Source organism: Eulemur rufifrons, chromosome 1 (assembly GCF_041146395.1).
Source record: "Eulemur rufifrons isolate Redbay chromosome 1, OSU_ERuf_1, whole genome shotgun sequence".
NCBI classification, from domain to species: Eukaryota; Metazoa; Chordata; class Mammalia; order Primates; family Lemuridae; genus Eulemur; species Eulemur rufifrons.
In genome coordinates, this window is record NC_090983.1 from 86,473,229 (window position 1) to 86,497,393 (window position 24,165).

General features: G+C 44.3%; 1 protein-coding gene across 1 annotated transcript in view; it reads left to right on the plus strand.

Annotated features, from left to right (window-relative positions):
• TMEM163 (transmembrane protein 163) overlaps nucleotides 1-24,165 on the plus strand; it is a 222,584-nt gene that overhangs the window by 122,466 nt on the left and 75,953 nt on the right. The window contains exons 3-4 of the mRNA XM_069473310.1: nucleotides 7,074-7,117; nucleotides 8,511-8,602. Of these exons, the coding sequence (XP_069329411.1) occupies nucleotides 7,074-7,117; nucleotides 8,511-8,602 (136 nt within the window). The remainder of the gene's footprint in view (nucleotides 1-7,073; nucleotides 7,118-8,510; nucleotides 8,603-24,165) is intronic.

The following is a 24,165-nucleotide window of genomic DNA, read 5'->3' on the forward strand; positions in this document are numbered from 1 at the left end:
GGGCAGATGTGGAGGGAGAGGCAGGGGTACAGGTAGGAGGCATCATCATGGTTGCCCAGGACACTTTGAAATGACACTCCCTGCCCCCATAGCAGCAGATCAAGGGCAATATTTTTTAATTTCTTCAAGCCTATGCTCGTTGTGGGTATTTACAGGTTATTGTGGGTATGAGATTGGGAGAGGGGCTGTATAGTCACTTTTTTGTACATAACCACCTCTTCATCATGTGAAAGAGCGAGAGAGACAGACAGACAGACTTGATCATCCCTGAGGTATTGGCAAGGGTTCACCTGTCCACAGACAGACAGAGCCCTGCAGGGTGAGTGGGCCGTGCCCATAGCCTGCCTGGGACTCATGAATGGTTCTCAGGGTTGTCTGTGGAAGACTAGGAGCCCTCAAAGAAAGGTTTTGGCTTTGAGAATGTGGCCCATGCTACAGCTTTTTGTAATTTGCAGAGAGCCAGACCTTACAGTAGGAAACGCTAGAGGCTACTGTTCATGCAGTGCAATGAATATGCTTTGCTGGAGACGGCAGATGTGGAGGTAAAGCTACTGTCCTTTTCCTCAAGTTGCTCATGGGCCACTGTAAGGCCCCATACTCTAGCCTTCCACAGGGGCCAGGCCGATGGCGGAGGTGAGGCAGGCCAACTGGCTCTCACGCTGCAGGAGCGGTAGGTACCCAAGAGCGCATGCCCCATCTGGGTGCAGCATGTGGCCCTGCTGGGAGAAGGGGACAGCCCAGGGAGGGCAGATCTCAGTTTTTGAGAGAAGACAAAAGTCCAGGTTGGTTTTGTTGTTGTTGTTTTGTTTTTGTTGAATGTGAAGTCTGATTTAAAAACCAATGTAGTAGCCAATTCTGATATTGGAATAATACTGTGTAGGCCAAACAAAAACTGGATTTTAACTTCAGGCACCCCTATGGCAAATTCTAGTCTTTCTAGACAGACAAGAAAATAAAATGTCAAGCCACTCACTGTGCTACAGCTGAAGATGAGTAGTTGAATGGGCTAAGCAATAGTTTTGTTGATTTGTTTTTCAAAACAGCTTTTCCCTCTTCCTCTTCAGCGATAACTGGGCTCAGCATCCTATCACTAATTTTTATAGTATGTCATAATCTTGTTTGGGCAGGAGAGGAAGAGTCTGGAGGCTACTGGAGGTTCTGTTGAAGTGAGTTAGAACGTAAATACATTTTGACCCCTCTCATCTTCACCTCTTCTGCTGCCTAGGTCCTGGCAGGCACGAGAGCCTCCAGCTCAAGGCGGGTGCTGGAAAGATGGTTCTCCAGTTGGGTTAGTTACATGGCTGTGGGTGAGGTTGTTGCCAGGTGTCTAGTGATAGAGGCAATCTAATTACAGTGGGATTGATTTATTAACCTAGCTTTACTGGTCCCATAATTTAGCAACTTGGAGGTGTTATGGGGCCTGGGGCATTGTTAAAGAGTGCTAAGGCTCAGGACAATTATTGCCTGGCTTTGGAGAGAATGACAGATGGGTCCTCATTGTTGCTGCAAATCTAGCCAGTGCCTGAAATGGCCTTCTTTGTTTGACGTTGTTGTGGGGCTCTCTGTGTTGATCCTGCGCCCCTGTAGCCTTGCTGGCACCCTCACCTCTCCATGCATTTCCAAAGCGCTTTGTCTCAACCTCCCACAACCCTCCCTCAAAGCCTGCTGCTGATTCAGCTGCGTGATTTGCATTTTGCTTTGCCTTAACAATGAGTTGCCTGGGTCTGGTCCATTTCCCAGCTGTCTTTCTGTTTGAGTTTCCAGCTGATGTGCTTTCTGGCTTGGTGGGAGTGTGACTTAGTTAACGAAGGTCTGGTCTTTTAACCAGACCTGTGCAAACATTTATTTAAGACTTCTGTTGTGTGTGTGCTTCTGGGAGTATAGTTGTTATTACCCCCTTGACACATAAATGAAAGTAGAATATAGGACAGGCAGCATCCTAGCTGCAGGCAGCAGGTCCCTTGGACTGGGCGTGACACTTTGCTGTATTCCGCACCCTAGTGCCCTGACCCTCCACAGTACTCCCATGAGCCCTTTGGGCCATTTGCAACTCATTTGTGCAGGTGATTTGACCTACAAAGATGGATCTCTGAAACTTAGATGTAATAAAACGTGTATGGTAATGTGCTTTGCTGTTCGCCAGAAGCATTCTTGAGCTCACAGTGCAGCCTGTTCGCAGATGTGCATCACAAATCTGATTTCTATTCTATTTTAGACCTTTGGTTATTTTTTTTTGTGAGTTGGGTAATTTTTTCACCAAATCAAATTGATTCTTTTTCTGATTTGAATGGTTATACGCAATAGTTGTAGAAAATATGGAAAATACAAAAAAGTAGGAAGGAAAGAAAACCACTCAAATAGTCTCATGCCTCAAGGATTAACCACTATTATTAATACATTTGAGGCATTTTTTCCTAGTGTTTTTACATGTATTTTTTAAACACGATTGTACTGTAAAGCTAGTCATATTACATACATCATTTTGTGTCTTGCCCTAATTATTTCACATAGTTCTCCTCCTGATCCCTTTTGACTTTATCCTAAATGGCCTCAAACATACCAGATGCTCCACCTCAGGGTCTTTGCACCGACACTTCCCATGATCTGGAAGGTTCTTCCTCCAGGTAACAGCATGGCTTACTCCCTCCCCTCCTTCAAGTCATTGCTCAAGTGTCACCTGATCTCAATGGAGCATCTTCTGACTTCCCATTCGGTTTGCACCCACACTAGCTAGAACTCCCCCATCCCAGACTGATCCTTTCCCATGGCACCCAACATGCCTCCTATCTGTTGATTATCAGTATTACTGTTCTGGCTGGGCTCAGTGGCTCACGCCTGTAATCCCAGAACTTTGGGAGGCTGAGGTGAGAAGATTGCTTAAGTCCGAGAGTTTGAGACCAGCCTGGGCAACATAGTAAGATCTCTCTCTACAAAAAACAAACAAATTAGCTGGGCGTGGTGATGCACACCTGTAGTCCCAGCTACTCAGGAGGCTGAGGTGGGAGGATTGTTTGAACCCAGAAGTTCAAGATTATAGTGAGCTATGATGGCACCACTTGCACTCCAGCCTGGGTGACAGGTGGAGATGCTATCTCAAAAAAAAATTATTCTATCTAATATGCTAATATAAGCATTAAGCAACAGTGAACATTGTAAACATTTTAAAATAGCTGCATATAGCCTGTTCTTTGAGTAGACCATACTTTAATCGTTGCCCTGCTTCTGCGCATTTAGACTGCATCTATTATTTTGCTATTATAAATCACACGAACCTATTATAAACCTTTTAAAAGGTGTTTTTTCATTTCTTAGACATTTAGAGAAATTCTTGGACATGGGATTACTGGGTCAAGGTATATTGTATTAAGACTCAGATGGGGCTGCAAGTGATAGAAACTCAAACTGGCTTAAGCAAATTAAAGGAAATTATTGGCTAATGTATTTGCGGAGTGGAGGGAAAGATTTCAGACAAAGGGCCTATTCCAGAGGTTCAGTCTATGTTATCAGGGGTTTGATCAGGGTCTCTTATCTTTAATATCTACTTTCTTCTTGTGCTGGCTTTATTCTGAGGCAGTGTCTATCCATTTATGTCAAAATCACTACCTATAAATCTGTTTTCATCCTACTAGCTCTAAAATCCCCTTTTAGGAAGATATCTCCTTCCCAGTATTTTCAGCAAAAAACTTTGGACAGGTTCTCATTGACTCAAATTGAATCGTGCCGTCTTTGAATCATTAACTTTAGACATGGGACAATAATAGGATGTACTAGCATAGGGATGTCATCCCACCCAAATCACTCAGCCTGAGGATAGGGCAGGGGCTGTTCCCCAGGGGAAAATGGGGTACTTTTACCAAGATGGGGAATGGGTGCTGGGCAGACCTCAAACAACACATCTTCATTTTCCGTATGAACTTTTTAAGGACTCTGTGTCTTAATAAAAAAAACAAAAAGCCAGCAGGGACAGAGAGAGAAGCCAGTTGCATCCTAAGCATGCATTTTTGGACGTGTAAGTGCAGCCTGATCACATGGCAGTGCATTTCCACTCTCGCCATGGGGGAGTAAGAGGTGGGACCAAGCGCAGCCTTCATGGGACAGCTTCTCTGCACAGCTGCCTGGTTGCCCATCCCTTGATGTACATGGCTGGTCTGCAGCATAATTGTCTGTGGTCCACTGTTGGATCTAGCACCTTTCTTAAAGGCAACACCAGACTTTTTGGCCCTGTGGTAGGTTTTCCACTGCACTCAGCCACATGTGTGTGGAGCTCCACAGTCCCTCGGTCCCTACCGTGGAATCTCTGCCTGGGGCGGTCATCCTAGCCCAGGATGCTGTCCCCAGGTGGGCCTCATCTTTAGCCCAAAGGAAGTTGAAAACGTCCTGATGAAAACACCAGTTTGCTCTGTCTCTCCATGGGAGCAGGCGCTGTCTAAACCAGACTGACCCTTTCTATTGAGTTTGTTCTTATCTCCGAATTAGGATGTGTTATGGTGAGTTATGGGACAAAGAAAATGAAGTTACTTCAGAAATTTCTAAAAGGCCATCTGAACTCTTCCATTTGGGTCCTGTGCTAATGACTATTTTTGCTGTAATTTAGTAGCAAGAGCCCAGGAGTTGGCCACAGAAGGCAGCTGCCAGGGCCAAGGCCATGTGGAGGGCCCTTCAGAGTACTCTCGAGGCCCCGTGCAATTTTTGGCATTTCCCTCTCTCCATCTCATCAAGAAAATTAGATGGAACCAATTTATAAGTAAATTATTCATCTCTCTGAAGGACTCGAGGTTAATCTGGACCTGTCTTGCTCGCATTTTCCTTGGTGCACGGGGGACAGAACAATATTAATATTCCACTTATGCTCTAGGTTATCCATCCGCTGGGCAGGCTTAACTCACACAAGCAGAATTTTCCAGTACAATCCCTGGAGTGTTTGAAATCATAGACACTGGACTCCGGTGGAGTCGGGGAAACCCCACCATTCCGGGGCCATCTCCATTGTTGGATTCCAGATCCCCGAAACAAGGCTCCTCGGGGTTCTCAGTAGAATCAAGTGGGTGTCTGCCCCTCTTGAAGTCTGTAGCCCACTGTGTAAATGTCTGGCATTACCAAATGGCTCAGGTGAAAACGTTTTGAAGTGATGGTTTACTGCTTGTAAAATAGGTGGTCTTCATGCTGGCGAGGGGAGGGGAGCGCTGTTCTAGCCGTGCCTGCTCCAGGGTGCCCAGGCCAGAGAGTGCAGGTGGAGACGGAGTGGGAGCTCCAGCAGGCAGTTCTTCTTTGGTCTGTTGTAGATATTGAACATTATGCAAGGTGTTAGGAGTTAGAAGTTTTCCACTGCTGATAAAGAAGCAACCCACAAAAAAAAAAAAAACCAAAAAAAAAAAAAAAACCCCAAAAAACCCAGCTCAGGTATTCTAAAAACAGGTTGTAAGGAAAAAAAAAAAAAAAAAAAAAAACGAAAAACAAAAACACAGATACCCTCTTTGACTTGTTTCTCTGGAATTCTGTTAGGCTTAGGTACTGAGTGCTTACTGTGAGCCAGCTCAGTGTTTTGCAGGACATCCTGGTTTCCAGAGCAGCCCTGCCAGGGTCAGCTGCCCCTTTTTGCACGTGTCAGGGTGGCCTGTGAGTTGATGTTCTTTGAGAAAATCCAGTGTCCCTTTACGCTGCCACACCTATGTGGCCCATGAAAGCTGTAGCTCGTCACTGTGCACAGCTGGCTCTGTCCCCTCCCTGTGCCAGTAAGAGTAGCAACAGGAGCACCTGGAGCAACTTGTGTCAGAAACAGGTGGTCAGGGATTTAACGGATTGTATCTGCTTCACGCAGCCCGAGGAGCAGAATGTGGCTGAGTTTCAGGAAGGACATGGGAACAAGAAGCCAGTGTGTCTCTCTCCCCCTAGTGCTGTGTGTACCCCGTACCTGCCTTCTGCTCCTTGGTCTTCATAGCCAATGAGGGCTGATGACAGCTCCAGTATTTACGAATTTCAGTTCTAACCACAGAAATTGACCAGCTAGACTCTTTCAATCTCAATTCCTAAATCACAGAAAATGAACTATGTTTGGTGTACATTGGGGCAGGTGACCTCCTTAGAGGTTACAGCACAGCATGGCTGCCCAGGGTCTGTTTCTGGGCCTTGTGGACAGGACAGCGAGTGGGTCCTAGAAAAGGGACGTTGTGATGAGCTGAATGGAAGTCCACGTAGGTGTGGACCTCTGCGCCTCTCGCCCACGCGGCTCGTGCTCCATGAATGAGCACTTGCAGCACCTGGGCCCGGGCGCAAGCCGCTTCAAAGCTCTGCTGACCCGTGGGGTGGGGTTTCAGTCTTTGCTGGAGGGAGTGCACTTGCTTGTTAAATATGACTTTCATCTGGAGATCTGCCTTTATTACATCAATTGAGAACAGTCTTTGTAGCTGCTTTGGGACAGCATAGAATTAGGCAAAATGCTGCCCAACTGACTTGCCCCAAATTTTTAAATATGAATAAAATATATCTTTCTTTTGCCATATAGAGTTTGTAAAATATGCCTTAGTTATAATCATGGCATCTACATTTGTAGATATCTATTGTTTAAGATCATTTGTTATTTTTCTAAACAGCTGTATGGTGTCTACATTAGATTTTAAACTCTGGTGGGCAAAAGATTTTTTCAACCATGGCAGCAATGGTGTGTGCCTTAGACACCACCACTAATTACCTTATTATGGGAACAGTCAGGGTGGTTTCATAGTTTCACTTTGAAAAATTTGATGTAGTTCCTGATTCTCTGTTCCCGGTTGCTGAATTCTCAAAGTCTCGGAAGTCATTTGATTGACAACTGCTTAAGCAATTTTATTCTGAAGTTGGCCCTTGGGTGCTTCAAAAGACGCTGGAGAGGAAGTTGTTGCAGGTGGAGGCGGGGAAGCTTTTGAGTTCATGCTTCACTTTTTTTAATTCTTAGATTTTACAAGTACAGTTAATTTTTACTTTTATTCTCTTGGAATTTTTCCACTGATGTTTAAAAGGCCATGTCAAATGTATTAATATACTCACGAATGAGAGACGTTTTAAAATATTCTGAATAATATTTTCTTTCTTTTTAGCTGTCTCCGTTATGAGGTACAGCGCCTCTGCTTTTGGGTTTGCAGTAAGTAACCTGAAAATGTACTTTCATGAAGTTTTGCACGTTTTTCCTGAGCCCTCAAATGAGAGGGTGCTTAGCATATGAGAATTTAGCATAAGGAATGTGCCTTCTATGGAAACTACTTCTATGACAAAATTACAATTTAATAGAATTAAACGGCAAGGAGACCGTGTCATTCTCAAGCACAAATTGGGGGACCGCATTTCCCGCAGTGTGGTCGGGTGAGAGGATGTGTTGGGAGTCTGGCCCCTTTTGCCCTTGCAGGTTGTGCGTAGGCCTGGCACGCACTGGAGTGAGGCGTTTGCTGGTGTGGGCAGACGTGCTGGGAGTTAAGATTGGGCAACTCGTGCTGAGATAAATCAGTCTGTAGCCCCCTTAGAGGTGACCTGGCTTCTCAGCCTGCCTCCCGAGGGGAGTTGCTTAGAGAAATCAGCTCTCTGCTTCACAGGCTGGGCGTGTTGAAAAACTGGGTGAAGTTTCCCGCACCCCTTCAAGAGATTGCCAGTGTTTGTGACTTTGCAGTGGAGAAGTGGCATGGTGCGATGACTCAGAGAGCGCCCCTCAACACCCCTCCTGCGGTAGCTTTAGGGTGTCCCGGACCTGTTCCCAAACCCACTTCTGCCCTTTGTTGTGAGGACGTCTTGATGTTTGCGGGGCACGGGGGATGCTTTTCAGAATCGTATGAAAGATGTGGACTGTCCAGAAAAAGGCACCAGACACGCCACGTGTTCACACGCCACCCTAGAAACACACAAACACATACGTACATTTTCTCCCTCATTCTCTCTAGCTTGCTACGAGAGGCGCTCGCTCTCATTCAAACCAAAGCATTGAACTTTGTGTACAATTTCCAAGTGTTGGCAGACTTCCTGCAGCCCCTGGGTGGCCCCCACCCTTATCCCTGGACCCCAGGTAGAACGATGCCATTGAGAGCCAGAAACACAGAATTCTTACCCCGAATCTTCTACTTAGGATATGCAGGAAAGTGCTACAATTATCTTGCCTGTCATGGGGAAACCAATTCCAGGTATTTCGGAACAGTGTATCCCCCCAGACCCGCCCCATGTCTCCAGAGTGCTGGGAGCCGGGGGCCCTGGGAGCAGAGCCCACCACGCAACAGAGTGCGGTTTCTCAGGTCGTGGGAGCAGGGGAGCAACACAAGGTGTTAGGAGGGATGTAGTGCTGCCACCAGGCCGGCCCATTGGGTACCCCGGGCTCCACACTCCGCAGGCTCCACCGTGAGGGCTCTCAGTGGCTGTGTTGCAACAATAGGGCGCCTGTTTGCTCTGAGGTCACTCGTTCAGATATTCTGAGTCACAGCACAGTTGCCCTGTGTCTTCACAGTCATGCCCTATTAACTCTGGAAAACCACTAATACTGTTTCTTCTTCTCCTAGTTTGATGCCATTCTTGATGTCCTGTCATCGGCGATTGTCCTGTGGCGTTACAGCAATGCGGCCGCTGTACACTCTGCCCATAGGGAGTACATGTAAGTGGATTCTTATCTTTTTCCAGACTGCAGAACCCTTGCAAATGAAGGCCACATAATTAGACTCTAAGCACAGCTCACCTTGCAGCTTGTGTCCCAGTGATGAGACTAAGGTCCCCAGGTTGCCTCTGAGAGCAGCTGGTGTGATGTCAGCCACGTGATAGGCCCCTCCTGGGATGGTTGGAGAGAGGCTGTACCTTTACAGTTCTCTCTGTTCTCTGCTCTTGAGTCAGGGCAAATATTTGTTTGCTTATCATCTGTCCTTCTGTCCGTCTGTCCATCCATCCATTCTCTCTCCTTTTGCTCGTGGAGCCCATGTTCTCTTGGATTTTTGTGTTGTTTTTCCTTCCTTCTAAGCGAGATGAGCTCCCCACTGTAATTCACAGGGACATCTCATGGGCACCCCGAGTCACTCTGCTTGCCTTCCATCCCTTTGTGTGCTGGACGATGTTGCTCACCCAGCTTCCACATCCCATGGGTGAAGATTTGGACTTTTAGGGACTTGTGTTTGCAACCATAAAACGTATGTCTTTTCCAACTTCCACCTCATATTTCTCCTTGGCTTTGAATATCACTACTTACTAGCTCTGTGACAGTGGGAAGCTAACTGCTCTATGCCTCATTTCCGTATCTGGAAAAGCAAGAAACCAACCAATCACAGGATTACTGTGATGAATATACATACACACACACACACACACACACACGTACGCATATACATATATTAACTCATCTCTGTGTATCTAGACATGTGTGTTTATACATGTGTATATGTATACATACGCTTGTGTGTATATCAGGGCAAGAGTTTTACCCTGACTCCGCAGCTTTTGGACAGTTGACTACAAATGAGTAAATTCCCCTTTGTGTGGTTTGTGGTGGTGCCCAGATAGAATAGAAGATATTCTTTTTTTTTTTTTTTTTTTTTGGGGGGGGAGGGGGCTGGTGAGTGAGGAGCAAAGGAGGAGCAAAGGTGGAAGTTGGGAGCATAGAAGAGTCTCTTGAATGGGATGTTAAGCCATACTCAAACATGCTAATGTTGAGATATCTCTTTGGGGCCAAGGGATACAGACAATGTGTCTGAGTTTGAATGTGCCAAATGGTGGAAACCTTTTGAAAGTTGACACCATAACTTATTTAGTAATGACAGCAAATTTTATTTCACTCCATTATTGGCTTTAGTTAGTCCACAGAAAAACTTCTTTTAAATGTTAAATATTTATTTTAATGTGCATTAACTCTTTTAACAAAGTATCAAACTTGGGATATCACAGATGATATAATTTAGGATAAAGTTAATTTTTAAAAGTGAGTTAATTTGTGGTTGAAAAAATTAAGAAAACAATAGCATAGCTGTAAGCAGATTTTTTAAAAATTTCAGATGATGTTACAGGTTGAGCATCCTTAATCTGAAAATCCGAAATGCACCAGAATTCAAAACTTTTTGATCACCAACATGATGTCACAGTAGAAAATTCCACATATGTGTATGCAGATGTTCTAAAATCCCCAAAAATCTGAAATCTGAAACACTTCTGGTCCCAAGCATTTTGGATAGAGGATACTCAACCTATACCATGGTGATTGAAATTGAGTTAACACTGGTCTAGCTGAAGGAGCAGCTAATGCATCCAACCAAGCAGTTCTAAGTATTTGAGGAATTCAATGAGAACAGTCCAGAGAGTGTCATGTAGAGATATGCTCACATTTCAAGATCCAGCCACTGTCTTACCAGAAGAACATGTAATTGTTGGTTCTATAGTTGCACTGTCAATACGGTTGCCACTAGTGCAATATTTTAGCATTAATATGTGGCTTGTCTGACCTGGGATGTGTTATAAGTATACACACCAGATTCCAAAGACTTAGTAAGAATAAAAGTAAGCATTTTATTGATAATTTTTAAGATATTGATTAATGTTGATATCAGAATATTCTGGAAATATTGGGTTAAACTATTAAAATTAATTTTTTAAATGTATGTTTGCTTTTCTAATGTGGCATCTAGAAATGCAAAATTGAGCATGTGGCTCGCATTCTGTTTTTCTTGGGCAGCGCCGTCCAAGGAGAAAGCTCTTCCTCTGCATTTTCTTTCTTGTTTTAGAGTTAATAATACAAAATTTGATTTGCAATTCCAGAAGGAATTGCGTTCAGAGTTTCCCAATTTCTTTCTTCTAATTTGCTTTTTTTTATCTGATTTCCTTTCTACCGAAATGCATTTCATACATATTAGTCACAAAGCCACAAATTATTGTGGCTTCTCTTTAATGTTTGGATCTGTGTGAAAATTTGCCAGGTGGCCTGGAGGTTTTCCAAGATGAAAATCGATGACAAGAAATGTTTTTGGTTTCACTGTTTTTAAAGATCCCTAAACAGGTACCATTTTTTAAAAAGCATATATTATTATGCAAAAGCCAAAAACTCACAGAGGGCTTGCTTTGGTAATTCCTAGGTAATTGTTCATGTGATGATGGCAATCAATTCACTTGGAGATTCCTAATCTAGGGATTAAAATGATACTCACAATCCTCTATATTGTTGGCTTTGGTTTGAAGTTTTGATTTCTGGCTCACCCCATGTAAATTTAAAATTGATAAAAATCACTGCCAGCTGAGAAGCTGATGCTTGCATATTAATGAACATAAATAAGTTATGAGGGGCATAGCCACAAAGGCTATTGGCTTTCAGTTAGTTGTTGTAGAATAATATTAGAGGGAATTTGGAAATATCCAACTGGCCCTTAGTTAACTCTTTTTATTTTTTTTGAATTGGACCCAAAGCCTCAGAATGAATATTGGCTTGGAATTGCCAATGCAAAGAGAGTCGAAACCTTCCTCAGCCACCCAATGGCTGTGTGTCCTCACTGTGGCTGTGAAGGAGTGTGATGCTCAGAGGAGGAGAGAGATGGCTTCAGCACCACTGCAGAGTGTAGCCCCAATAGTTTTTTTTTTTTGCATTTTTTATTTTGATAAAAAATACATAAAATTTGTTAACTAAGTGTACAGTTCAGTAGTGTTAAGTATGTTTACATTATTGTGAAACAGATCTCCAGAAGTTTTTCATCTTGCAGAACTGAAACTCTGTGCCGATTGAACAACTCCCCATCTTCCCTTCCCCCTAGCCCCTGGCACCTACCATTCTACCTTCTGTTCCTATGAATTTGACTACTTCAGATACCTCATATAAATGGAATCATACCGTGTTTGTCTTTTTTGTGACTGGCTTATTTCACTTAGCATAGTGTCTTCAAGGCTCATTCATCTTGTAGTGTGTAACACAATTTCTTTCTTTTTAAAGGCTGAATAATATTCCGTTGTATGTATATGCCACATATCATTTATTCATTCATCCACCAATGGACATTTAGGTTGCTTTTACCTCTTAACTGTTGTGAATAATGCCACTATGAACATGGGTATGCAAATGTCTCTTTAAGACTCTGCTTCCAATTCTTTTCAGTATATACCCAGAAGTGGGATTGCTGGGTCGTATGACAATTCTTCTTTATATTTTTTAAGGAACCTCTATACTATTTTCCATAGTGTTTGCACCATTTTATAATCCTACCAACTAGTTATTTTTTTTTTTTTAACTCAAAATTTGATTAGTGGTGGGGAATAGAGGTATGGAGAAGGTAGACCATCAGGTTTACGCACGGATAGGACTTTCACCAGATAAGTTTTTTATGATAGAAGGAGGGACAAGGGAGTCAAGTATGTTTTCAAGCAAGGGATTCTAAGCATAGACGAGAATATGCAAGCTGGGCATGGAGGGATGGAGGGAGAGTGGCAAGAGTAATGAATAGCCACCATGGACTAAAAGTTTTGATTAGTTGAACAATTATTGGTGTGGGGTGCTAATCTGAGAGCAGGGGGTGTTTCAGTTATTGGTATAGACTTAGGCTGGGAGAGGGTGGCTGAGCTAGAGTGGGATGAAAGGTCAGGGACATGTGTGAGGCCAGGGATTGGCAGGATGCTGCAGAAGTGGTTTGCAGTGGCCACCAGGAAGATGAGGCTCTGAGATGAGAGAGAGCTACCTCTACTTCAGAGGTGAGGAGAGAAGCTTCCCTGGGGGACAGCTATGTTTTTATTAGGGCAAGAAGGGGAAAGGAACAGTCAGGAAAGGGTTTGAGGCTGTGGAGACTGGGAGAGCAGAGTGAGAGGGAAGGGAGCAGGGCCACGCAGGGTGTGACAGGAGAGTGGGGGTGGTGACGTTGGCCTGGTGACAGTGGATCGCCATGCAGCCACTCAGAAGAATGAAGTACCATTTGTACACTTACATTGTGACTCCCAAGTTTCATTAAGTGAAACAAGCATGACACAAATCAGTGTGTATGGTTTTTTTTCATTTGTTTTAACAAAAGAGTTTAACATCCACATATTTGTTTGGGCATATAAAGGATCTCTGCAAGGATACAGCGGAGCCTGGCAGCAGAGTCCCCGCCCCGCCAGGAAGGGACTGGGGACAGAGGAAGGAGGGGAGACAGTTTTCTTCACATCCTTTGGACCAGAGCTGTCCAACAGACGCTGATGATGGACATGTTCTGTATCTGCTGTGCACTGTGACAGCCTCCAGCCACATGTGGCCATTGAGCACTTGGCATGTGCCTAGAGCCTCTGAGGAACTGGATTTTTAACTTTATTTAATCTTAAAGAATTTAAACAGTCCCATACAGCTAGTGGCTACTGTATCAGACAATGCCTCTTTAGTTTGATAATTTTTAGCCTATTTTTAAGAAACAAAGCTGTTAATAAATCGAAGTTCAGGGCATTTGGAAAGGAGAGAAAGATATCGAGGAAGGAAGGAGGAGGAGGAGGAGGAAGGCATGGGGAGGAATCAGTGTGGGAGGAACTTGGCAGAGCTGAATAACACAGGGATTTTCACGCCTGTCTTAACTTTTCTCAGCCCCGTGTACCATGTAAGGCTGCGGGAAGGACAGCCTCCTGCTGCCGTCAGCTGCGAGGGCCATCGGGTGCTTGCCATGGAAGGTGCAGCTGGACACTGGTTGGGGGCCCCTGCCATTTTGCATATGATTGCAGCACAGGTGGGGCCGTGCGCCCCAGTCCCAGCTGTCTCTGTGGGCCCTCAGTCAGCTCGTTGAGACAGGGACATGGCAGCAGGTGGGAGGCGTCGTTCACCTTGACAGGCTTCTAATTCTACAAGGCCGCGTCAGCAACACAGCCTGAGAGGTTGTTCTCCTGTTCCGAATGCACCTCCCAATAGCATCTTGCTCCGCATCACACTGGAAGGTGAATTTGAGGGCTCTGGGACGATGTCTTTAGAGAGGCATAAATCCTTTGTGTGTGTGTCTTCTCGTGTGAAGTCAGTGGGGCACCCTGGCTGTCACCCAGGGCTCTTGCTCTGCTTTCTCCTCCAATTTGCTGAGCCAAATGCCTTGGCCTGAAAACTACCAGCTGACAGGATGGCTTGATAGCCTTTTGATTACTGGCTTCGGTAGCATCCTGGCTGCTTTCGGAAACAACTCCAGAAATTAAAAAAGGAACTGGGATTCGGTCAAGAAATGATGCATTGGTAATTTGCTTTTGGTGCTCGATCTAACTGGACTGCAAAGGCAATAAGTCGTTTATACCAAGAACATATTAAGATAGTATCACATCTCCCCCTTCTTCGAAAGGGATGTTTGATCTGGCCCTAAATCAGAGGCTCTGGGAAAGTGAATCCCATTTATTCCACATTTGTCTAGCGCTCTTAACTTTACAAAGTGCTTGAATGTGTTTTAATTCAAGAGCAGAACCTGAGCTAGAAGAATAAATAACTTCAGAGATGCTCTCAATGACTGATGAGATTCCAGGTGAGAAGGTGGCACCTTGATAGCAGGACATGAGTTCACCTGCCTTGAATAGTTTGGATGTAGATTTGCCTAAAGGCAGAAGGAGTTTGTCTTCCACTGTCATGGAAAGACATATGAAACCAGCCACGACACAGACATGGCACTAATGCGTGCTGGTGCTGTGGGCAGGAGGTACTAGAGTGTAGACTTGGTCCCTGCTATTGGTTGAATTGTGTCCCCCAAAAAGATATTTGCAGACCCTCCAGTCTGCACATAGGGTCTTTGCAGATGTAATCAACTGAAGAAGAGGTCATGCTTGATTAGGGTGGGCCCTAATCCAATATGGCAAGTGTCCCCACAAGAAGAGAAAACAGAGAGTCAGAGACACACAGGGAGTAGACAGCCCTGTGACAATGGGGGTAGATGATTAGAGTGATGCATCTATGAGCCAAAGAATGCCGAGAATTGCAGCCAAGAGCAGAAGCTAGAAGAGGCGGAGAAGGAGTCTACCCTAAATGTGTAAAAGGGAGCTTGGCCCTGGCGATGTCTTGATTTCAGGCTTCTAGCCTCCAGAACTGAGTGAAACGATAAGTTTCTGTTGCTTAAGCCGCTCAGTTTGTAGTGCTGTGTTATGGCAGCCCTCGGACACTGATACAGTCCCTGAGACGAGTATTGTAACAGAGCTCATTCTGCCACTCACGTGCTCTGTGACCTTAAGTGATTCATTAATCTTTCAAAAGCTCTGTTTTCTCCTCTGTGAACATGGGGGGAGGAGGGTCGTGACAGCTACCGCCTGACATTGTGGTCAAGATTAAACATGGAATTGAATGGAACCTGCCCCCAAAATGTTAAGTAGCTTATTTTCCATCCCTAGAATTGTGAAAATATTTTTTATTTGTTGTACTGGAATAGTTTGAAATTGTCTATGCTACTGTTTCATTTTGCTTTTCAAGAGCATGGAATAAAAGAATCTGTAAAGGAAACTTTAAAACCACACACTGCAGCATATTTAGAAAGTTTCTTTTGCCCTAGCAACAAGGGATGGTTGTAGTGAGGGATAAAAAGATTGTTCCTGGATTCCTTGATTTCACTCCCATCGTCCCTACCCCAAGAAATCTGGTTCATGGGGGCAAGAGAAAGTAATACATAATTATTGTTAAAAGCTAAGGTAATTCATAGAGGTGCAAAGAATACAGTACAACTCGCTTATCAGAGGGCCGCCCAGGCATACCCAGAGCTAACACATGCACATGGCTACACATATATCCATTTTGCTTTTTTTTTTTTTTTTTACATAAATAGAGATGACCTACATATACTTTCTTGCAAACTGGTTTTTCCTCTACTTAACAGCATATTTTGGACATCTTTCCATCCTAGGGTAAATAAAGCTATGTTATTTTTGACAGCTATGCAGTATGCTATGTATGGATTTAGCCTATTTTCTTTAAGCAGTTTTCTGCTGAAGATATGGGTTATTTCCAATGCCTTGGGGTTAGAAACAACCTGAAATAACTGTCCTTACACATTTGTATTTTAATGCTTGTTCTCTTACTTCTTTAGGATAGATTACTAGAAGGCTGGGTCAGAGAACACGCCAATATAATTTTGATGACCTGTGTCACACTGTGCTCCAAAAAGGGTCACAGTAATTTACGTCCTCACTAGCAGGGAATGAAGATGTCTGTTTACTCGCCTTTGCCGTACTAAGTGTTATAATTCTTTGTGATCTTCACGGGTTGTCCAGGTGGGAAACCGAATTCTCCATGTTAATGTGCCTTTCTTTAGTTCAGTTGAACGTATTCTCATACGATTTTGGGGCATTTGCATTTCTTTTGGGAAATGGGTTGCCAGAATTTCAGATGGGAGTGAGAAGCCTTTATTTCCATGTTGGGGCAGTTCCCAGACTCTGGCTACTAGAACTCAGGTGACTAAGGCAGTACAACTTCATAATTGACCAGGTAGTTTCTGCCTTGGCCCCGCCATCCATGTTCTTTTTGGGCAGCACGATGTTTTTTTCCTTCGTAGATCTAATTACCTGTATTTAATTTATGTATTGGTATATTTGTCCATCTCTCTTACAAGACTTTCAGCTCACCAGGGCAAGGATATTCCTTAAATGTCTTATTCTTTTTATCCCCAACGCTTAGACTAATGCCTAGCATTTAGTAGGTGTTCATTAAAGAATTGCAGAATGAAAGATTGAACTATAAAATTTCATCATCTTATGTATAAAGTTTTGATAGCCCTTATTAAAATGATGGTGATAACCATCTACGGAGCACCTGACTCGTGCCAGGTATTATTCTGGGCTCTGTGCTCGGTAGAGGTGTTATTGAGTACCTGGCACAGAAGGTGAATATTGTTCCCGAAGGCTCGTGGCCAGTAGTGCATAGACTGGGATTTAAACATAGGTCTTGTTTGCTCTGCAGTCTGCTCATGACTACGTATAGTGCTGTCTCTGCAAATGATCATTTGCGTGTCTTGGTTTGACCATATTGTCTTTCTGCCTGCCCTGTCCTTCCTCCTAGAAATGCGCCTTCCTAGCAAGTAGCTGTAGCCCAAAATTAGTTGGAGGGAGAAGCAAAGTCGCTGTGGATCCAGAAGAATTAAGGACTGTAAAATTACGCAACTCTAAATGCAGTCTTGGGCTTTGGTTCTAACTGTGCAAGGTGGGGAAACGGCTGGCACTTGACCACAGATTAAACTGTGCCCACCGCAGGGCAGCCTAGCGGCCAGGTAGGCTTTCCTAGGAGCTGGCATTCATTTCTTGGGTCCCCTGGCAAATGGCTGTCACGGTAAGCATTGCAGCCCTCCCTGTGTCTCAAAGTCCTTGCAAATGAGTCTCCTTTGCCTTAGCTGCAGCCTGTACTTCTTTTGTGCCCTTTGAAGCGTTGGTTCCTGCTTTCATGAAACTGGGCTGAGGGCCCTGTGGCTTTGCCATCAGGGGCAGGAGTTGGCCTTTGTTCTCAGCTTTGGCCTTTCCTCTGGCACCTGCTGCCAGGAAGCATTTGCCGAGAGTAGAGTGTTTTGTCCCGAGAGTGCCAGGGCCCAGCACCCTGGAAGGGGGACCCTGTTTTACCCCACGTTGGTCCTGGTGTTTGTCATCTTTCCATCTTCTGCCCTCAGTGAACTGCTGCCTGTGCTTGGAGGTGAACGGACCTCAGTTCAGGAGCCCTCTTTGGAGTGGCCAGATTTCGGGAAGACAGATGAGGATGACATTCTTCTCCCCTTGTGACCGTTTGTCAGTGGGGATTTGGGGCAAGCTCTTTCCCTTCTCTGAGGTGTCCTATTTTTAGAGGAAAGCTCTGGGGGCTTGTTTTTTCCCCAGTTGTCTTTGAAGTTTTAGGGTCAGAGAAGTTGTATGGCGTATTTTTTCTCGCTTTGGTCTCCAGATTTCATCCTGTGTGTTCGCTCTTGGGCATTTTTAATTCAATTTGACTTTGCATAGTCCTTGCCATTGACTGCTGATCAACACCAAAATGTTGATCTTGGTTGTAGCTGATGTTTACTTTCTTTTTTATCTTTTTGAATTTGGGGGGAAAAATTGTATAAGGTCCATATATTATTTTTGCAATCCTATCAAACATACTTTTTCCCTTTTTGGGACATTAAAAAAAAGCAAGCCAGTCTGGGAACAAAGAATAAAGCTCTTATTTCCTCTGCATTGATACTGCCTTCCTGTGATTGTGCTACTGGGTGCTGTTGTACTTAAACCATCAGCCCCGCCGGGTGTTTTTATGTGCCGTTACTTCTCTTATGAAAGGACCCACCATGGTGCGTGCAGCCTGCCTTTGGGGCTCCATGATATTGCTTTGAATGAAATTCTGGTGATTTTTTTTTTTTTTTTTTTCTCTCCATCTCCTGCCTTTTTCTAAGGAGCTGTACCCATGGAGCTGTTAGGCAGTATAGATTTTACCAGCATCTCTCTGTACCATAAATCAGCTTATTTAGCATTTCGCTAAATAGGAGGCATTTAAAGGAATACTTGAGTGTTGTTTTTTAATAGTTTCTTCCTACCTCATAAAATTGTTATGAGAAACACATGAGATAATATAGTAAAGTTGCTTGGCACCGTGTCTACCCATAGCGGGTACCTGATAAATGGGGTTATTTTTAACAGGCTTTCCAGGCAAAATAGAGATCGGTGGTTTCCACAAAACAGCTTTATTAAAATGCAATTCACATGGCACACTAGTCTCCCATTCCAGGGCACAGTTCAGTGGCTGTCAGTGTATTCGCGGGGTCATGCTTCCTCCACCCCGGTGCATTGCGGGCATGTTCAGTGCCACAGGGGCCCCACTCCCGTCAGCCCTCATCGCCCGGCACCACCCCGCCCAAGGCCACCACTGTCTACCTTCCGTCCTTGTAGACTTGCCTATTTTGGACATTTTATATACATGGAATCATACACTCTGTGGTCCTTTGTCGCTTAGTCATTCCCTCAGCATAACATTGTCAGCATTGACCTGTGTAGTGTGGCGTGTCAGAACTTCATTCCTTTTTACCACCGTAGCACGTCTCATTGCATGGATAGAACACATTGCATGTATCCATTGGTCAGCTGATGGGCACTTGTGTTGTTTCTGCTTTTTGGCTACTATGAAGAATACTGCTGTGAACATCTGTGCACTAGTGTTTGTGTGGAAATATGTTCTCATTTTTCTTGAGTATATAACTAGGAGTAGAACTGCTGTATGTCCCGGTCTGTTTGGGCTGCTATAACAACATACTATAGACTGGGTAGCTTATAAGGAAGAGAAATGTATTTCTCATTGTTCTAGAGGCTGAGAAGTCCAAGATCAAGGCAGGTTCAGTGTTTGGTGAGGGCCTGTTTCCTGGTTCAGACATGGCATTTTCTCAATGTGTCCTCACATGGTAGAAGGGTCAAGGCAGCTCCCTGCGGTCTCTTTCATAAGGGCACTAATCCCATTCATGAAGTTCTGCCTTCATGACCTAATCATCTCCCAAAGGTCTCACCTCCTAATACCATTGCTCTGGGCAATAGGATTTCAACATAGGAATTTTTGAGGGGACATAGACATTCAGACCATGCTCTGGCTTATATGATAACTCTATGCTTAACACGTATTGTTATGTCAAAATGTTGAATTGTCAAAATGTTTTCCAAAGTGGCTGCACCATTTTACACTCCCACCAGTAGTGTATGAGGCCTCCATTTTCTTCACATCCTTGCCAACACTTGTTACTGTCTTTTTGATTCTAGCCATTCTACTGCATGTGAATGGTATCTCTATGTGGTTTTGATTTGCACTTGAGAGTTTTTATGCTTTTGGAAAAAAATCACCTTTTTCTTCCCTCTTCTGAGTTTTGTCTTGATTCCCACAGACTCTTTAGAAGTTTGTTTACCCAAGCTATTAAAGTAGCATGTCACTGTTCGGAGAAAGCTTCCTCCCAGGGGCCTCCACCTTATTGTGCTTTGTCCTCCTGGCCTCGTTACAACTCTGCAGAGCCTGGTTTTGGGGTTCGGAGACTGAGGTTTCATTTTTAATGGCACAAAGTCAGGGGACTCAGATTAATCAAGCTCACAGAACTGACATGTAAAAACAGGATATCAATTTATTAGTGGGTGCAAAGTGCCTCCATTATAAGATCTTGTCTGGGTGTCTATTATGGACTAATGTTTGTGTCCTCCAAATTCATATGTTGAAGCCCTAATTCCCAGTGTGATGGTTTTAGGAGTGTGGGCACTTTGGGAGTAATTAGGTTTGGATGAGGTCATGAGAGTGGAGCCCCCATGAGGGCATAAGAAGAGGAAGAGACACTGGAGCTTGCTCTCTCGCCTCTCTTTGAGGAAGTAGTGAGAAGCCAGGAAGGGGCCCTCCCTGGAATCCGGCCCTGCTGGCCCCTGATCTCAGACTTCCAGCTTCTAGAACTGGTAGAAAATAGCTGTTGTTTAAGCCACCCTGTCTGTGGTATTTTGTTTTAGCAGCCCAACTGAGACAGTATCTGTGTGGGATCTTCCATTTCCCACCATGGGTAGACCCAGGCAGCAATCCTGGGCATTGGAACAGCAGGGGTTAGGTAGATACGGTATTTAGTGGCATCAGCCTCTGAGAACTTGATGTATCAGTCTGTATATTAGAGATGCTATTTGGGTCTAAAAGGGACCAACTCTGAGACCAGGATACTGTCTACGATTCCTTCTCCTTTGGGTAACACACTTTGGAGTGATCTGTCCTGTTTGCCCTTGTAACCACCTTTGGATCAGTTCCCTTTCTGATTTATGAGGTTTTTCTTTGGCTATGTTGATACTGTCACCATCTGCTAATAATTGAGGCTTCCTATTCTTTTTAAATTCCGTATTTTCTGAGTGCCTATAGGCCCCAGACATGGAGCTGTGGATCTTACGGTCTGGCAGGGAACCGTGGCCTGGGAGTCAAAGCTTAACTCTGAGGACAGTCTTAATTACTGATTTTCTTTCTATGCTTTGAGCACTATGCTAAGTAGTTTCTATGTTTTCTCTCATGAGGACAATCCTATGAGATACAGGTTTCACTATTCTGACTTTATAGGAGGGAAACGGAAGTTTAGAGGGACACAGTGACCTGCCCAGAGTGGCAAAGCCAGGATAAAGCCGCCGGAGCAGGGATTTGAAGCACGCCCTCCGGGACTCCAAAGCCTGGTGTCACCTTCGTTTCTAGGCAGTGCTGTGTGTGCCCTGCCCGGGCGGGAAGCCCCATGGATTCACAGTGAGCCAAGGGCAGGTGTGACTGTGGGCTCAGAAGCAAAGAGGAGGGAGAGAGAACCTCAGTGCTCGTCAGCCCCTCTCACGGATTTACAGCCCCCGGGAAGGGTGAGCCGGAGGAGGTTGGTGAGGGGACTCCTTTCATTTTCCTCTAGCCCTGAAGAAAGTCATTCTCCAAATTGCAGGTACAAAAAAAAAAAAAAAAAAAAAAAAAAAATCTGTATTTTAGGTCTGTTTCTGTCACACATAGTATAACTCCACTTTGTTTCCAAACCAACAGATGTTTCCTCATCTGTTGGTTGAGGTTGAAACTTCTCATACTACCTATCTTAGGAAAAGGATTAGAAGAGACCTTGTAAAGGTCTCGTGAAGTCTCATGAAGACTTGAAAAGTGTATGTATTTGCACGTGCTCTCTCTCTTTCTCTAAATGTATATATACACACAAATATATACAGAAAAAATATACATAGAAGTAGTATTAATATATATGTTCCAAAATGCAATTAAATTCACTTAAATTCTTTTCTAAAACTTATTTTATCATGGTGCAAACGTGAGATCTCCCCTCCTAACAAACTAAGTGTAGGATACAGCATGTTAGCTGTAGGCGCTGTGCTGGGCAGCAGGCCTCTAGCGCTTACTCACTTCGTACAAGTGAACGTTTTGTTCTTTGACGAGCAGCTCCCGTTTGCCCCTCTCCTTTGACTTCTTAAACACAAGCCACTAGAGGGGAACACCTCTGAGAGGACTTCAGTATTTGGATAGGCAGGTTGCTCCGTGCTTGAAATGGAAGAGTGAAAAACCCTGCGCTTGAGCTGTCTTAGGGCTACAAAGCAGGCAAATTACTGTTTCTCAAAGTGTTACCGTGTTTGTTGCTACAAGGGATCATTAGTGTGGGTGTCAGCACCCACCAAAATTTGTGCCTTGACATTTTCAGCCATGAAAATCTTTTTCTCTTTTCGCATGTATGTGTTTGATGAGCAAACTGGTGTGCATGATACACCGGTGGTGTGGAAGTCACCTATAAACAGACAGTACGCTAATGCTACCTGCTTTTTAAATCCACATTCAAATCCTTCTCCTCTTCCAAGGTGACGGTGGCTGATATCGCAGAAAAACTAGGTTAATATAGGTGTGTCCTTCTGGAATAGGAAGGCGTGTATCGGAGTCTGAAATTGAGTGTCCTTCAAAAATAGCCATGTGAGGCCTGTTGACAGGTCCTGTCGGAGAGAACAGATGGGAGTTTGGGAAATGACACATTTAGGTCCCTATGTCTCAATACTCCCTTCTTACCCCTATTTTGAGCAATATATTTTGTTGGTTTCAGTTAAGACCAATCTGACAAAATATCTGCTCCTTTTAGGGGTTTATTTGGCTATTTGGGCCGACAACTCAGGAACGGTGGTCACAGAATTTATGGCCTTTTCCAACCCCACGAAGGATTAGTGGATACACCATCTTGAGGGACTTCCACGACACGTTAGTGAATCTAAACTCCATCCGTGTTTTAAATTCTAGGTGGTCTGCGTTGCTGGAATGGTGAGTGGTGATCTAGGCCTTGGTTTCTGGTTGGATAGGTGTTCTGTCACTGTATCGTGCATTTTGTTTCATACGTGAGAAGGTAAAATTTGTTTTGAAAAAAGTCTGATTTTACCCATCAGATTCCTATCAAGAGATGCATGTTCTAACACTCTCCGTGCTTTGCATCCACTGAGAGAATACTGAGTGCCCACTGGGTGGGGGTGCTTTTTGAGGCACCAAAGCAGCTCCCTGCTCTCATGCACCTAAAGGAGATATGCAATAAGGTAATTGCAGACAGTAGTGAGATCTGTGAAGAAAATAAACTAGAGCACGTGAGGAGGGCTACTCCACATTGGGGTCTACGAAGGTTACAGTGCAGAGGTGACACTTGAACTGAGGCTTTGGATGGCAGGAAGTAGCCTGGGGAAGAAGCATGCCTGGACAGAGGGACAGCTGTAACAGGGGGCCTAAAGTGGGACCAGCGTGGTGTGCTCGGGAGTCAGAAAAACAGGTTCCTGTGGCCGGGCCCGCTTAGCGAGGGAGCAAGGGAGGATGCCGCTGGGGCCGTGGGGGGAGTTCGATTACAGGAGCAGTGGGAAGCCATGGGCGAGTTATTAAGGCCCCGGGGTGGAGTGATCTGGTTCTGTCATTAACGTCGGAGAGCTCAGGTGGTTGGTTATGAGAGCCCTGCCATTCTCGTGAATATGTGAGGGCCTGTGTTTCTTCACAAATGAAAATATTTTCACTCATTTCACCGATGGTAACGGTGGCGCATATTTTTTAGAACAAGTACATTTAAATTAATATAAATTTTAAAGTGAACATTTTCTCTCATTCATGTTTACCCTTATCCTCTCCTCCCTTCTCCATAAAAGATAATCATAATGAACAGTTTGGTGCATGTGCTTCCAGGATATCTTCTTTGCAAATAAAATATGATACCCATATGCTTTACACACACACGACGAGGTGTAAGTGAAAATACGATCTTTCTGTACATACTGTTCTAGAATCTACTTCTTTCCCCCAAATCCCCCAAAATTGTTTAATCTCTGGTCTATGTATGTTACCCCTTCTTTTTAATGCTCTCACGGAGTTCTGCTGTTGGCTGTACCATAATGTATTTAACAACCTATTAGGAAATCTGAATTGTTCCAGCTTTTGCTATTTTATGCTGTGATGCCACTTACCGCTTGTGTGTGAATCTGCACACACCTCTTTGTTTATTCCTTTAGGTCCTATGTTTGAGCTGTGGGGTATTTTTTTTTTTTTAAAAAAAACAAAAGACAAATAAACTGTGAGTTTTAAAAACGCTAAGTGCGTCCCAGCACAATATCTATTCTGACTAGGAGTGAAAGCTGGTTTGTTGGCAAGGGTGCACATTACACTGGGGACCTGTCAGTCCCCAAGTGTGGCGGGGCTGTTGTTGGCCACTGATCTGTAATCCTGATTGTTCATGGAGTGGCTGCTGTGATTGGAAACGCTGCCAGCCACAAATGCACGGAAGAATGAGGAACATATGTAGGGAATGTAAGCTCTCC